The sequence below is a fragment of the Peromyscus eremicus genome, chromosome 12 (assembly GCF_949786415.1).
Source record: "Peromyscus eremicus chromosome 12, PerEre_H2_v1, whole genome shotgun sequence".
NCBI classification, from domain to species: Eukaryota; Metazoa; Chordata; class Mammalia; order Rodentia; family Cricetidae; genus Peromyscus; species Peromyscus eremicus.
In genome coordinates, this window is record NC_081428.1 from 310,646 (window position 1) to 325,509 (window position 14,864).

At 47.7% G+C, this 14,864-nt stretch overlaps 1 protein-coding gene across 1 annotated transcript in view; it reads left to right on the top strand.

The window, feature by feature from the left end:
* The window catches only part of Prdm15 (PR/SET domain 15), a 79,163-nt gene that overhangs the window by 3,821 nt on the left and 60,478 nt on the right, over positions 1-14,864 (top strand). Inside the window, exons 2-5 of the mRNA XM_059277688.1 lie at positions 7,990-8,035; positions 8,627-8,733; positions 10,289-10,442; positions 12,082-12,334. Of these exons, the coding sequence (XP_059133671.1) occupies positions 7,990-8,035; positions 8,627-8,733; positions 10,289-10,442; positions 12,082-12,334 (560 nt within the window). The remainder of the gene's footprint in view (positions 1-7,989; positions 8,036-8,626; positions 8,734-10,288; positions 10,443-12,081; positions 12,335-14,864) is intronic.

A 14,864-nucleotide genomic window follows, 5' to 3' on the forward strand; every position in this document is an offset into this window, starting at 1 on the left:
AAGGTTGAGAACCACTTCCCTAGGGGGTGAAAAAGCCAGCACTTTCCCCAGGACTTACACGGTGGTAGGAAAAAGAAGGTCACACCGGTGACCTCCAGGCAAAGCCTTTTGTTCCAGTGTGTGAGCTCTGGGTGTCCGTAGATGCTGCCAGAAGAGGTACAGTGGGAATGGTTTCTGGGGGAGGTGGGGAGGCATCCTTTCAGTGTGTGGCAGTCGTGGACTAAGTGGACTTGCAGAGAGAGCAGTGTTAGGATAGATCTTGTAAAGAGTAGGTAGGAATTTGACAGATGCGGGGAAGGTTTCTGGCTTAGTCTGTTTGCTGGTGAAATGACAGAATTCCCCAGACGAGGTAATTTATTAAGAGCAAGACCATATGGAGGCTGTCCCTAGCTGGGTTAGAGGGGACTAGGAACCCCATAGGCTGGGTATCCTGGGGTTACCTTTCTGGGCCCAGGAGGCTGGGCGATGGGGCCTAGTTTTCAGGCATGGACCGTCTTGCAGTATCATGTGGGAGAGCATCACTAATAGGGCAGGGGTGGGGAGGGCCATGACTGTATAGGCCCATGAGAGGGGACAGCATCTTGTGACTCAGTCACCTTTCAGGCCCACCCACTTACGTCCTGATACCATCATAGTGACAGCCATATCACAGCCAGAGTTTTGAGACCACATAGTTCTGGGAGAGGAAACAGCAAAAGGTGACATGGAGTCTGGGAAGGGGACCTAACTAAATCCCTAGGAAACCTGTACAAGTGGATGCCTTGCTGAGTCCCTCATCCTCTTCCAACCTCTGTCACATGGGGTGGGGATAGGCACTGAGCCCCATGGGATCTTGTGAGCCTTGTTGGTAAATTGTGTAAACTAGACCTGGGGTGCTTAAAGACCCCGTGACCCCACTTCCTTCTGCCAAGATACCCCCTGGTCCAAGCTCTGTTTGGTATATTTTTCTGTCTACTGTGGTCCAGGCCTTCATTCATAATTCTGAGGGCTGAGAAAGTGCCAGTATCACAGGATCCCTTGAATGAATGACATGGTTTGAGGGACAGTACTGAAGCCAAGTGTGTCCTGAGTCCTTAGCAGTTCCGGGAGTGTGCAAGGGTGACACAATTGGACTTTCACTGCCTTCTGACTGGGGAGAAGGGACCATACCTACTGTATCAAGAGATTGCCTTGATTGTTCTGTTGTTTGAAACATGAATGCCTGGGCTGCAGAAGTGTGCAGAACCACTACATCCAGCTAAGAGGCTGCCTTTGAGAAGCATATTCCCTGTGTCCAGTTCTCTCTGCAGGTCTTTGGCAGTTTTTAAGTTTGATGAACACATGCTAAATAGTTATGGAAGTTTCTCTTTCCTGTGATGGATCTCAGTGCTGCTTAGCTTAGTGCAGTATGTTAAGCAAGATGCTTCTAGAACTCTGCCCTCACAGGCTGAGAACTCTGCCCTCACAGGCTGCCACAATTCTGCCATCGTAACAGTTAAACACACTGCCTCAGTTTCTATTTTTATGGACTAGACTGCACACCTCTCTTTTGCCCAGAAACCCCTTTGCAAGAACCAGAAGTGAACATTGGAAATACAACCTCACTGTAGATGAGCTAAGAAGTTCAGAAAGGGTGGAGAAGTTAGGAAAGAGAAAACAAACAAACAAAAAAATTAGGCAACTTCAGAGCTGAGGACCAAGCTGCCAGAGTGGCAGGTCCAGCCCTAAGACCTCAGATAACAGGGGCTAAACCAGACCTGGAGGATTCTGGAGGTGGAGGTTGCTCACAAGTATATTGCTGGCTGGAAAGAAATCAGACATGGTGGTGTGGTTCTGGAAGCTGTAGGTCAGAAGGGTTCTATCTGCAGTATCTGGCATTATGAGTGAGATTGCCATGCCCTGGTAGCTTGCTGTGCTTCAAGGTTCCAATAAGCACACTCAGACCAGAACCAGGCTTTCCAGGGAAGCCTCAGGATATGTGTGTGTGTGAGGGGGAACCCAGGAAGTAGAGTAGAAACATGGGAAACAATGCAATTGAGAAGAGCAAAGCAAGATTCCAGTGGTAGGAAGAGTTGGAACATGCAGGCATCTGAGAAGGGGCTCAGTGAAGTGGGTGGACATGGGGCCCACCTCATTGGTCTGCCCTTCTAAACAGCTAGACGATGCTGTGGAGAAAGTGAGGGTATGCAGCCTCCCCTCCTCCAGCAGCAGAATCTCCACATAGGTATGCCCATAGCAAACCCTACACACACTCTCGAAACAAAGTCAAGTGGAGGAGCAGTGTCTTACAGGTGGTAAAGTTAGGCCAGGTGAACCCTGGAACCCTGTCTGTAGGAGCTGTTGAGCAGAGAGGCTTGTATGGAGACTCTGGGCTGTGGGGTTCATGAAGCTAAGAGGAGAGAGGCCCAGCAAGGCACCGTTGTGCTCTAACTCCAGGCTTGGATGTCTGGTAGTAAGCATGGGACCTTCTGAAGAGCAGTAGTTCAGATTGCAGGGAGGAAACTATTGCTTGACCACTGTGGTTACATCAGAGGACCAGTGTACCCTGCCTGTCTCTGACCCTCTCACATCTGTTTGCAAGGACCAATTTCTCCTGCAGAGGGTCAGGTGGGTGACACTGTGTTCAACTTGTGGGTGTGGAGCTGTGCGGGTCCTGCTGTGCATCTGCTCTGTGGTGATCACTTGGGCAGAACAGTCTGAACTTTAAAGATGGGTGAAGAGGTAGGTGAAGAGAGTGAGATTAACAGAGGGTGGTGAACCCCGGGTGAGAGCAAAGCTGTGCTGCGTGTGGAAGGGTGGCAGGCACAGTGTGCTGCTGGTTAATATTAACTGTCAACCTCACAGAATCAAGAATCACCTGGGAGAGGGGCCTCTGGGCAAGCCTGTGGGGGCTTATCTTGATTGTACTTATTGATGTGGGTAGACCCATCTTGACTGTAAAATGGAGGAAGCCAGCTGAGCATTGGGAAGTATTTATCACTGTCTGCTTCCTGACTGGATCCAATGTGAAGCATGACTTAAGCTTCTGCTGCCATGACTTCCCTACTAAGACTGACTACCCTTGAACTATAAGCCAGAATAAACTCTCTTCCTTAAGTTTCTTTTGTCAGAGTATTTTATCCCTGAAGCAGGAAAAGACACTAAACAGGCAGGGAGTCTAGATAGTAACACTCATTAAATAGTAGAAAGCATTGCATTCCATAGGAAACAAGCTTAGAAGAACTCACAGAACCCACAAGGTCAAATATGGGAGCCAGAGCTCAGGTGACCAAGAAGTGTAAAGGGTACCTTCTGGGTTGGTTATGTGTAGCTGGAAGTTTTCCCGTGCCCCAGCCTGCTGGTGGCCGGGACAAATCTCTCCCACTCGCATCTCCCAAGTAAACATACAGAAATTTATATTATAACTGCATGGCCATGGCCTATGGCTCAAGCTTCTTGCTAGCTAGCTTTTATATCTTAAATTAGCCCATAACCATTAATCTGTGTATCGCCACATGTTCTGTGGCTTTACCTGTGTTCTATTACATGTTACTCCTTGGGTGGCTTGCAGGTGTCTCCTCCCTCCTCCTTCTTGTCTCTCTCTTTGAATTTCCCACCTGCCTTTAAGTTGTCTTGCCATAGGCCAAACATCTTTATTTATCAACCAATCAGAGCAACACATATTTGTAGCATACAGAAAGACATTCCCCCATCATGCTGATCGTCTGGCATGAACAGCCTGCTGGAACCATTCTGCATCTGCATCTGCATCTTCATCTGCATCTAGGTATACACCTGCCCTTAGGTGTCTGTCTTTGCACAGGAATAGGCAGGACAAGGTGGTAGAACTAGGAAGACCTTCTTGCAGTTGTTTGGAGCAGACCAGAAAGGAACTCAGAGTGTATAGTCCAGTGAGGAAACCAAGGCCCAGGAAAAGGTAATACTCACCCCCCAGGGTTAGCAGTGGCAGACACACTGGAATCTGGCATCTAGCCCTTTTGTACTAGTGCAGGGCTGATTATAACCCAGCTAGGCTGATGAGCTGTTGGCCCGCTTTGATCCCAGCAGATGTATTCTGTGAGATTCCTTAGACTTCCAGTGCCTGGTGTATCTCTTGAGTGGAGTTTGCAGTGCTCCAAAGTGTTTAGCTCAAGATTCTTTCTGCCTACTCCAGGGCCCCTCTTTTATTGAACCTAGATCACAGTACAGAGTTTGGAAAACTGTTCATTTGCTTCTTTCCTATAGAGATTTCTCCCTTATTGCTTTTAATATAGTCCTAAAAGCCTGTGCCAGTGGCAAAGATGGTCCTTTTGTTTCAACAGAAATCCCCAGAGCCTTTAGATCAGAGATGGCTTCTAAATCCTTGAGCTGTGACTGACTATTCAAGCTAAGATCTGTTATAAGTGAAGAACATGCCCAGACTGCCTAGCCTTAAATGTGAGAAAGTTGCTTAAATGTGAATTATATATATATGAGGATGCTTGGGGTATGAGAATAAGTGAAGGCAGCTAAGTCTGTATGTTTGAATCTTCTAAGATCTTTTCACAGCTATAAACAGGGTTGTCCTAAAATTTCCATAGAGAAGCCCAGCATGGAAATGCATGCCTTTAATCCAGCACTCAAACAGATGTCTTGAGTTCAGGGCCAGCTTGGTTTCCATAGCAAGTTTCAGAGATACATAGTGAGACCCTAGCTCAATAAGACAATAACAAAAAAAGAAAAAAAGAAGAGGAGGAGGAGGAAGAGGAAGAGAAGAAGAGGAGGAGGAGGAGGAGGAGGAGGAGGAGGAGGAGGAGGAGGAGAAATTCTATGGAGAGGCAAAGGAACTAACTAGGAAGGCTAAGTAAGGCAGAAAATAATATCACCAACCAGTTAGATTCAGGAGGTCCTTGACAGAACCTCAAAACATATTTGGTTTCCTGATAGTGCCACAGTGGCCCTCTGTCACTTTGGTCATGTTTAGTTGGTGTGCTATAGCTATGGACCAGGTTTGGGCTGCAACTGAGTCAGCTGGAGGATGCAGAAAACCTGCTGGGCCCCAGCCAGCTGCTGGCCAGGTGTTTGAGCATCCAGGCAGAACAAGTACTGCTGCTGCTTCCTGGTCCATGGAACACACTCTTGAAAACTGGGTAGAGGCAGTTTTTGCTCAAAGTTTTAATGCTTTCCCCCTCTAATTTTTGCACCAAATAGTACCCTTCTCGTTTTTGGTTTTTAGACAAGCTATCCCTGTGTAGCCCAGGCTGGCCTTGAACTCACAGTCCTCCTGCTTCAGCATGCTTAGTGTGGGTGGTCATAGGTAAGTGTCACTACACAAACACTGTTCTGTTAATGTGGGAGGGTCATAGAAATCTGGAGACTGAACTTCTTGGCTTCTACAAAGGAGCACTCACAGCACATTAATGGATGAGAGCAAACGTTGAAAACGCACATCATCACATCATGTGATTTCTGCTTAGAAGATTCTAGAAGCTGTACTTTGAGGACCAGATCCTACTAATAAAAAATGCCCAGGATTCTCATGTTAAGCACCATGTAAGCTTCACATTTCCTGTGCTCTCACTTTCTTTCCACAGCAACATCTAAAGCTTCCTGGCTTAGGGTTCCTGTCCTTGCACTGCTGGGAGGGGTGGAACTGGAGGCTGGGCTGCAACCCTAGGGAGAAGCATCCTACCACACCTCTATGTGCAGATTCCAGCTTCAAAACAAGCAGAACAGAGCAGATTCTTTTTCGTCCACTCTGCTCTGATTAGCTTTGTTGGCTGTGTTCTGTGTCCTGCTGGGATCTAGCTGTGGCTTGGGGTAGCCTCTTGTTATCTGTTCTGATTGCAGAGCTCTCTGACCTGAGTGTAACTGGTATGTAGAGCGTGTTCCTGCTGTGGTACACAGACCCTCAGGCTCTTGTGACACGAGTGTCACCCTGATGCTGCTTCTTGATATAGTTATGAATCTTACATACCCCACCCCACCCCTGTCCCGAAGTTTGTAGGTTAAAGTTTGGGTCCCAGCTAATGGTACTAGTGGGTGATGGCAGAACCTTTAGGAGGAGGAACCTTGTGAAAGAAAGTTAGGCCATTAGGGAAATGCCTTCCCAGGGAGCATTTGCTTCTCAGCTGCCAGGAAAGGGTAGCTCTGCTTCCCACAGACCTCTAGCCAGCAGCACCAACCACAGAATGAATCCCCTGAAACAGCCAGTCCCTCCTTGACTTCTGCTCAGTGACCAGCCACTGTCCCCATCCTGGGTTAGCACCCACTCCACATGGTACCCACCTGCCAGGAGTCCTGAGAGGCCAGGCAGAGGCATGGAACTAGGTTAGAGTTAGTAGGCCCTCAAGCCCGCTTCTAGCTTAGATGCTGATTCCAGAAAAAGAAAATGTTTTGCTGAGTTTGGGGGTTAATGTGCCTGGTTGTTTTTTAGCATTTTAAAGCGATGTGGAAAACTTGAAACTTGGAAGCTCATCTCCCCAGATTGTGTATAGCACCTTTCTTCTCCCATCATGGCGCTCTCAGCCCTTCCCTTCTTTTCTCAGTAAAAACTTGTTCAGCCAGTCTGAGTTTTCACTGCAGCTTTTTGCTGCCTGTGTTCTAATCTTCAAGCTGGCTGGGGTTGAGATGGAAGGCAAGTGAGACTAACATTTAAGAAGTGTGTATCTGCTTGCATACTTTACTGAGATGATAACCAGCAGTGGACACCAGGGAGGAAGGGTGATCAGATAGCAGGAAGGATGTGGGGTGGGGATAATATTTGGGTGGGACATGCTGGGTACACCTCATTTTGTGTTTCTTCCCAAACTGCATGAAGTAGATGTTTTTATATCTATCTTATATCTTAGGCATCTGATATCCCAGAATGAACAACAACTGTATCACTCTGTCTGAAATGCTGGGTACACCTCATTTTGTGTTTCTTCCCAAACTGCATGAAGTAGATGTTTTTATATCTATCTTATATCTTAGGCATCTGATATCCCAGAATGAACAACAACTGTATCACTCTGTCTGAAATGCTGGGTACACCTCATTTTGTGTTTCTTCCCAAACTGCATGAAGTAGATGTTTTTATATCTATCTTATATCTTAGGCATCTGATATCCCAGAATGAACAACAGCTGTATCACTCTGTCTGAAATGTGTGGTACAGTATTGCTCTGTGCTTAACTGCCTACTATGGTTGCTTTTGAGGCACCTTCAAAGGATGCATGGGAAATACAAATAGCTTGACAGAGGTCTATATGGGAGCAGGAGTACCCACCATGCTGTGTGTCAGACACTACTTTTTATCTACTCAGAATGATGAGGACATTGCACTAGTTAGATGCTGAAGGACAGATTGCAGTAGAAATGACTGTCTGCAAGGAATTCACAGCCTGGAGAGGGCAGAGAATCAGTGGCAGTAAGAAAAGTTCTTCTAAAATACAGTGTTTATTTTATAAATGGCAGCTTCTGCGAAGTAGTGGAGATCTGAGTTCATGAAGGCCCCCTTGTCAATGAGGGCATTCAAATCAATTGCTCTTCCTAAGAAACAGTATTACTGTAGGTGAGAACATGTTTAAAGTTAAAAATAGGGATTCCAGTAGTTGTTCTCTTGAAAGCACTGTGTTACATCCCTGCACAGGACCAAGGAACCTTAGAAGAAATTATCTCTAAAAACTGCTAGTGGGCTGAAGTGATGGCTCAGTCAATTAAGTGCTTTCCAGGCAAGCACGAGGGCCTGAGTTTGAATCCCCAGTACCCACATTTTAAAACCTGGGCTTGTGGTGTGTACTTGTAATTCCTGCACTAGGAAGGCAGAGACAGAATCCCTGATGCTCCCTGGCCATCCACTTAGCCTAATTGGCAAACTCCAGATCCCAGAGAAAGTCCCTGTCTTGGAGAACTAGCTGGATGGCTCCAGAAGATTGACACCTAAGGGTGACTTTGACCTTCACACACATGCACACATAGGTGTGTGTGCACCTATACACACAGGAAAGCCCACACATAAACTATGTTGTAAAAGCTCACTGTTAATGGGTCTCTCTTATATCTTGACAGGTGTCAGCAATGGCTGAAGATGGCAGTGAGGAGATCATGTTTATCTGTAAGTGACCCATAGGCCTCTCTGTGGCTAGTGTGATGTCATAGAACACAGATGGGATTGACACTCTCTGTCTAGGCAAAGCTACATCCACATTTTGTTTGTATAGCACAGACGTGCACCTTTTTTGAATCTGTAATTTGCTGAATTGCTCTGAGAGCCTGGGTATTACCTGTCTGCTACAGAGCTGTAGCCTCAGGCCACTTCTCTTCAGAACTCCATTAGGGGCACAAGACTGGGTGACCTTTAACTCAGAAAGTCACCTAAGGTTTAGAAAAGAGTGAAGGGTATGAGATTTAGGGTAATGGGTTAGTACTATCCTGGATCCTGATCTCCCTAAACATAGAGTTGATGTGTGGGGTTTGAAAGTGTCATAGACTGGTGCTCTTGGGAAGGGGTTCTTGATTGGCGTTCTATGCTTCAGGAGCACTAAGAGGTGACTTTTGTGGCCAGGCCTCCTGTATCTGCTGTACCCTTACTTGTCTTTGTGTCAGCACACAAGTCTCATGTACTCCATGGCACTAGGGTCTCCTTTTCCAGGGTTGTGGTCTTTGGGTTTCTCTTTCCCTGGACATTGTCCCTTCTGACTTTCAGCGTCTGTTTACAGGGTGTGAAGACTGTAGCCAGTACCACGACTCGGAGTGTCCTGAACTGGGACCTGTGGTTATGGTCAAGGACTCCTTTGTCCTGAGCAGGGCAAGGTGAGTGAGTGCCTACACTTCCACAGCAATCCTGTCTATGAAGAAGGGCTCTCTGCCTGTCTACTGTGGCCAGAGTGCAAAGGCCCCAAGTGTCTACAGATAGAAGGAGGTTTGAGAGGCAAAGTGAGAGACTGTGTGTGTTGGGGGGTGGTCCATCCCCCAGGGAGCTGGACACACTCCTCCTGGGATGAGTCCTAACAGTTTCAAAGCATGAGGGTATGTTTCCTTGGTGTAGTCAGGGACCTCGGGATCTGGGCTATGCCAGCCTGGACTTTATCAATTTATGAATTGAGCAAAAGTGGTCAAACTCACCAGGTAGTGGTAGTGTACATCTTTAATCTCAGTACTCAGGAGGCAGAGGCAGGTGGATCACTGTGAGTTCAAGGCCAGCCTGGTCTACAGAATGAGTTCTAGGACAGTAAGGGCTGGTATACAGAGAAACCCTGTTTTTGGGGGGAGGGAGCAAACTATAGGTTTGCCTGTTGGGTTTCATCTGTATTCTGAATCTAGGCCTCTGTGAACAGGTATGCACTGTGGACAAAATGGGCTAGGGTAAGAGTTCTGGACAAGTAGTCCAGGGAACAAGTCAAGTTGTAGCTACCAAGAAAAACAAACCTTGCAGATGTACTGAGGCAGTTTAGTAGCCAGGCATTGCTCTGCAGGCTCATGTTTTCCTGTGAGGCCCATGCCTTCAGAGATCTAGGGTAAGGGTTCATAAGCTACCAGTAGCTTGAGACATGGAGATACCCCTATGAGGCTCTGACGGTTCCTGACTTAGTCTGATGCTAAACTAATAATGCTCAATGTCTTATTATTGTTTCTAGAAATCTCCCAACTGGTACCTGCTCCCATTTATTTATCTTTATTTGTGACTTAGGTTTTCAAAATATTTTTGCCCAAAGTAGAGAGCTGATCAGCTCTCCTGTGGGGGTGAGGTGCCAACTGTCCATCAAAATACAGTTGAAGACATTGGGTGCAGAACCAGAGCCCTTGGCCATTGACTCTTCCTTCTTAGCCCAGCATCTGCTCATCCCCAGGGGGGATGGTCCACCTCTGCTTCTAGACATGTCTCCCACTGGCCCAAGCTTCATCCATCCTCAGGTCCCAGCTCTGTGACTTCCTTTTGCAGCATTTTCTTTGACCTTATAGTCTGGCTAATAAAGCCACATACTCAATGAAGCTGGTCCACCCCACCCAGACCAGAGCCTTTTTGCTGGTCTCCAGCCTGTACAAAACACTTTACCATGCTCCTTCTCCATTCATCCAGCCTTCTCTACAACCTTGAAGGTCATAACCTTCTCTGATTCAGTTCTTGTACCCTAGCCCCCTAGGAACATGGCGTCAGCATTGTCTTGTGGGGCTTTAAATGTGTCCCTTAGTACATAGGCTCTGGGTCCTCACAAGCCTAGCCCCAGTCCTGTCCCATTTATAGGGAGAGCTTCAGTTCTGCTCCGTGACAAAGTGCATCTTTAGAGCACGATGAGGGTGTGCAGGCATTGTACTGCTCTGACCAGTGGGAAGGGTAGCAGGACCTCTTTGAAATTTCTACTTTCAGGTCCTCCCTCCCCTCTAACCTGGAGATCAGACGCCTGGATGATGGGGCTGAAGGTGTGTTTGCAGTAACCCAGCTAGTCAAGCGCACACAGTTTGGTCCATTCGAGTCCAGGAGGGTCGCCAAGTGGGAGAAGGAATCCGCATTTCCTCTGAAGGTAAAAGCTGCATGGGCTGGGGCTTCATGGCCCCTTCAGAATCGCATGACTCCTGATGGGAGTGGAGTGAGGACTGCTGAGTGGTGATGGTCCATAAATGCTGTGAAGTCTTTCCTTCACTTCACTGTGTTTACACCTCAGTGTGAGGCGGTGCCTACTAACTTGTAGGTGTTTGGGGAGTGCATTTAAGGACAGACAGGAGAGAGCTGGTGTGAGCCCTCTCCTTCCCCAGCAGGTGCTGTGCCTACAGCATAGCAATGGTCTCTGTAGCTTCCTGTACCAGTGTGGCAGTCTCACTCATATGTGTGAGTTGCAGGAAGCTCTCAGAGACTGAGTGACAGCATGGGGCTTGGCAGCTGCACAGAGCACATCTGGCTGAGGGAGAATGGGTATTTCCAACTTAAATATATAACACCAAGAAAAACAAAGTTGATGTCAATTACAGGGATGGCTGAGCATCTAAAGTGAACCCCAGAAGCCTCTGAGACTGAGGAGGCTCACACGTGGGACAAACCTCAGAAATAGTTGGGACATAAACAAATGAAGGCTCAGTTGCTTCTCAGCCCTAGGGACAATGTGCTTCTTTTTAAGACCTGAAAGAGTTAGCCACCAGCCTTAAGTGTTGTAGCCCCAGAGTTTGGCACTCTTGGGATTGGGAAAGGCCTAAATCTGAGCCCAGAAAGGCAAGTAGCTTAGTATCTGCCCTCTGTGCGTCCGGGTTATGGGTACACACTGGTGTCAGCACATGGCTGGAGAAAGTCCTTCATGCCTGTTTGATTTCTTTTCACCTCTTCAATTCCAAAGGACGTTTTCAGGTATCAACTTGTTCTCAGCTCTGAGCACCTGTGTATCCCAAGGGAAGCCCTGTGCCACTGAGAGAAGGGTGGAAATGTGCCTTCCACACCCACTAGGGGTCACTGGGCACCTGGTGGCCTCCCAGTTTGCCCCTGCATTTTTGAGGGCCTTACACTTATAGGGATCTGTCTAGGAAAAGCTTGGCAGTGGGGCAGGATCTCTAAGGAAGCAGTCATCATTCCACAGATAGAGAACAGACCCTACACCTGCGCTGACTCAGAGTCACTAAAGGCTTTCTCTGCCCTGCTCTCTAACTCAGAAGCTGTACTGACCTGTAGACCAGGGACAGCTCACCTGGACTGAAGAACTCTGCTGATGCCATGCATGGAGCAGAACCAGGAGGAGAGTTCCAATGTCTGGATACCAACCTGAGTCATAGGGAGAACTCATGTGTCCCATTCCCAATGAAGCTGGGATTGTTATGCTGGATAGGAGAAGAGCTCAGGGTCTCCATGATGCCTAGAGAGGAGAGCTCAGGGTCCCCTTGATGTCTGCACAGTAGGAAAGCTCAGAGTTCTCTTGATTCCTGAACAGGAGGAGAGCTCAGGGTCCCCTTGATGCTTGCACAGAAGGAACAGCTCAGGTGTCTTAACTCAGGTACTTCAGTGAGTCTTCCTCTTTCCTGTGACCAGCCTGACCCAACTAAGCCCGAGAATCTTTCTCTGATCCCCTGGCTATAGTAAACAGCTTATCAACAGGTCCTATCAGAAGCAGTGTAGTCTCCCCCATGGTCCCATGCACACTGATAGACTGGTCAGTAACCAGTCTGTGGCCCTCTCCTCAGGTATTCCAGAAAGACGGGCATCCTGTGTGCTTTGACACTTCCAACGAGGATGACTGCAATTGGATGATGCTGGTGCGGCCAGCACTAGAACCGGGCCACCAGAACCTGACAGCCTACCAGCATGGCAGTGATGTCTATTTCACCACCTCAAGGGATATCCCTGCGGGCACTGAACTTCGTGTGTGGTATGCTGCCTTTTATGCCAAGAAGATGGACAAGCCCATGCTGAAGCAGGCCTGCTCTAGCATTCAGGGTATGTCCTATTTCTTCACTACAGTTTGGCCCCTTGCCAGAGATGCTAATGTAGGTGCCAGCAGCTGAGATGGGAAGGTGGGATGGAACAGTGCTTGTTCCCCATGCCTGGGCCTATGGGGTGACAGACAATGCCTACCCAAATCTTGGGACACTTGCTGGTGAGAGATGGTGCCTCTCTGTCTTTAGGTGGTTTGAGGCCCTTGGGTATAATACAGCTTGGCTCTTGCTCTGGTCTCAGGGCTCCCACAGTGACCTACTCTCCTGATGCTGTGGGGAAGCAGTTTATTCTTATGAGCACAAAGGCCCAGGGACAGGCAAAATCATAGTAAAGGTGAGGACTCGGACAGGCTGAGTGACAGTATAGAACAGTAGTTCTCAACCTAATGCTGTGACCCTTTAATACATTTCTTCATGTTGTGACCCCCAACCATAAAATTATTTTCATTGCTACTTCATAATTATAATTTTGCTACTGTTACGAGTCATAATGTAAATATTTGTGTTTGGGGTGGTCTTAGGCAACCCCTGTAAAAGGGTTGTTGAACCTCAGCAAAGGGTTTGTGACCCACAGGTTGAGAAATGCTGGTGTAGAAGGTGAGGGAACCAGGCTGAGTGACAGGTCAAGCCCAGGGGCAGGCCAGGTGACAGAGTAGAAGGTGAGACTCGGGGAGCGGGGAGCCCACATCACAATGCAGAAGGTAAGGGAACTAGGACTGGACAACAGATCTGGCTGCTGTGCTGTCAGTGTGCCAGTGCTGAACTGCATTGGAGAGCAGCTCCTGCCCAAGTCTGGTTCATGCACATGTGAGTATGTGTGTGCCCAGGCAAAAGTATGGTGTGTCTGGACAGATGCCTTGGTGTATACATGTGATTGTTTTAAGCTGCAGAGCACATGCTCTTGTGTATTAATAGATGCATGGATCCCTTCATGTGTGTGCAGATGCACAAATGTGTGCATTTGTCAGCATGTGTACAATACACAGTGCACATTTTGTTTTCTTATAGATGTATAGGTTTGTATATGTGTTAGAGTGTATGGATCCATGGGAGTGTACATGTGTTAGTATATATACAGACATGCAGGAGTCTACATGTGTGTACAGATACAGAGGTATGTACCTATGTTAGTATATGTGTAGATTTCTAGGTATGTGCCTGTGTGTGCTCAGATGTACAGATGTGTGCGTATACTTGTCTGTATGTAGAGATAGGTAGGATTGTGCATGTTTATACCTATGCAGAGGTGTGTGTGTGTGTGTGTGTGTATGTGTGTGTGTATGTGTGTCCTGATGCATATGCATTCAAGAAACGTAGTTCTGCATGTAGGAATCATCTTGAGTGAGCCACCAGGTTTAGGATCTCATGATGGAGAAGCCATCACTGTGTTAACTTGGATCCTGGGCCTCTCCCAGGACAGCAGCCTTGCTCATTGTTGTCACAAAGAGTTTTCATCATCAAAGTGGGATAGTAACTCTGCTTCTGACCCCCAGATATAGTGACCTCTCATGAAAATGGTTTCTTGCTACGCCAAGTATGGTGTAATAGAAAGGCTTCATGGGGCAGTTCCTAACATTTTGCAAAGATCTCACAGGTGGAGGTTCCTAAATGAGAGGGCTCTGGCCTGTCCTATGTTTCTAGTCAGTTGTGGTTTTGATGAATGGAAGAGCCTGGGTGCATGTTTTGGAGCCAGCCTCATAAAGCAGCACACAACAGAGAGCTAAGTACAGATACGGCTTCTCCCAGCTCTGGAGCCCAGAAACACTTCACCCTGTCTTGGGACAACTTGTAAGTGGTGCAGGTCACTGGCTGCTGTCAACCAAATGGAGTCTTCATGTCTTTCTATCTGTGGAGCACTTGCCTGGCCCTCTCAGGCTGGTTGCTGCTGGCATATGCTTCCCTGGGCTTCCCCACTGGCTGTTTAAGTGGCAGCTTCCCTCACACATTGCTGCCTACCTCCCTGGCCACCCGTCTGTCCTTTCCCTACACCCCACTCCACAGTACCCACGCAGAACTTGGGCTATGTGCTGAATGTATCCCCTCAGCAGAAACCAGGCATTGCAGCCCTCCTTGCCCATATCTCAAAAGCCCACAGAGAGCAAGGCCTCTGAAGAGAGGTGTGAGACATCTAGAAAGGAGTACTAATTGGTTCTAGTTCCCTGGTTGGACCTGAGAGGCATGGGCTTTGCATTCTGCTTAGCTCTGGGCCTTGTGTATGCACCAGACAGTTTACCACCCCAAGGTGGAGTGGGCAAGTCTTATGGACATCACTTTGACCTCAGCCTAGGTAGGTGAGACCTCAGGAGCTGTACTGTGGCCCAGGCTTTCTGATGAGCATTGGCCAGGAAGGCTCGTTCTCTTCCTGCCCCTTTCATATTTCCTCTAGATGGGCATCTTTGTTACACAAGTCAGTCAGTTTGTAGATCTCTAGAATCAGGTCTGAAATATGGATGGTCTCCAACTTCTGATGGTTCAATTTAATGATTTCTTTCTTTCTTTCTTTCTTTCTTTCTTTCTTTCTTTCTTTCTTT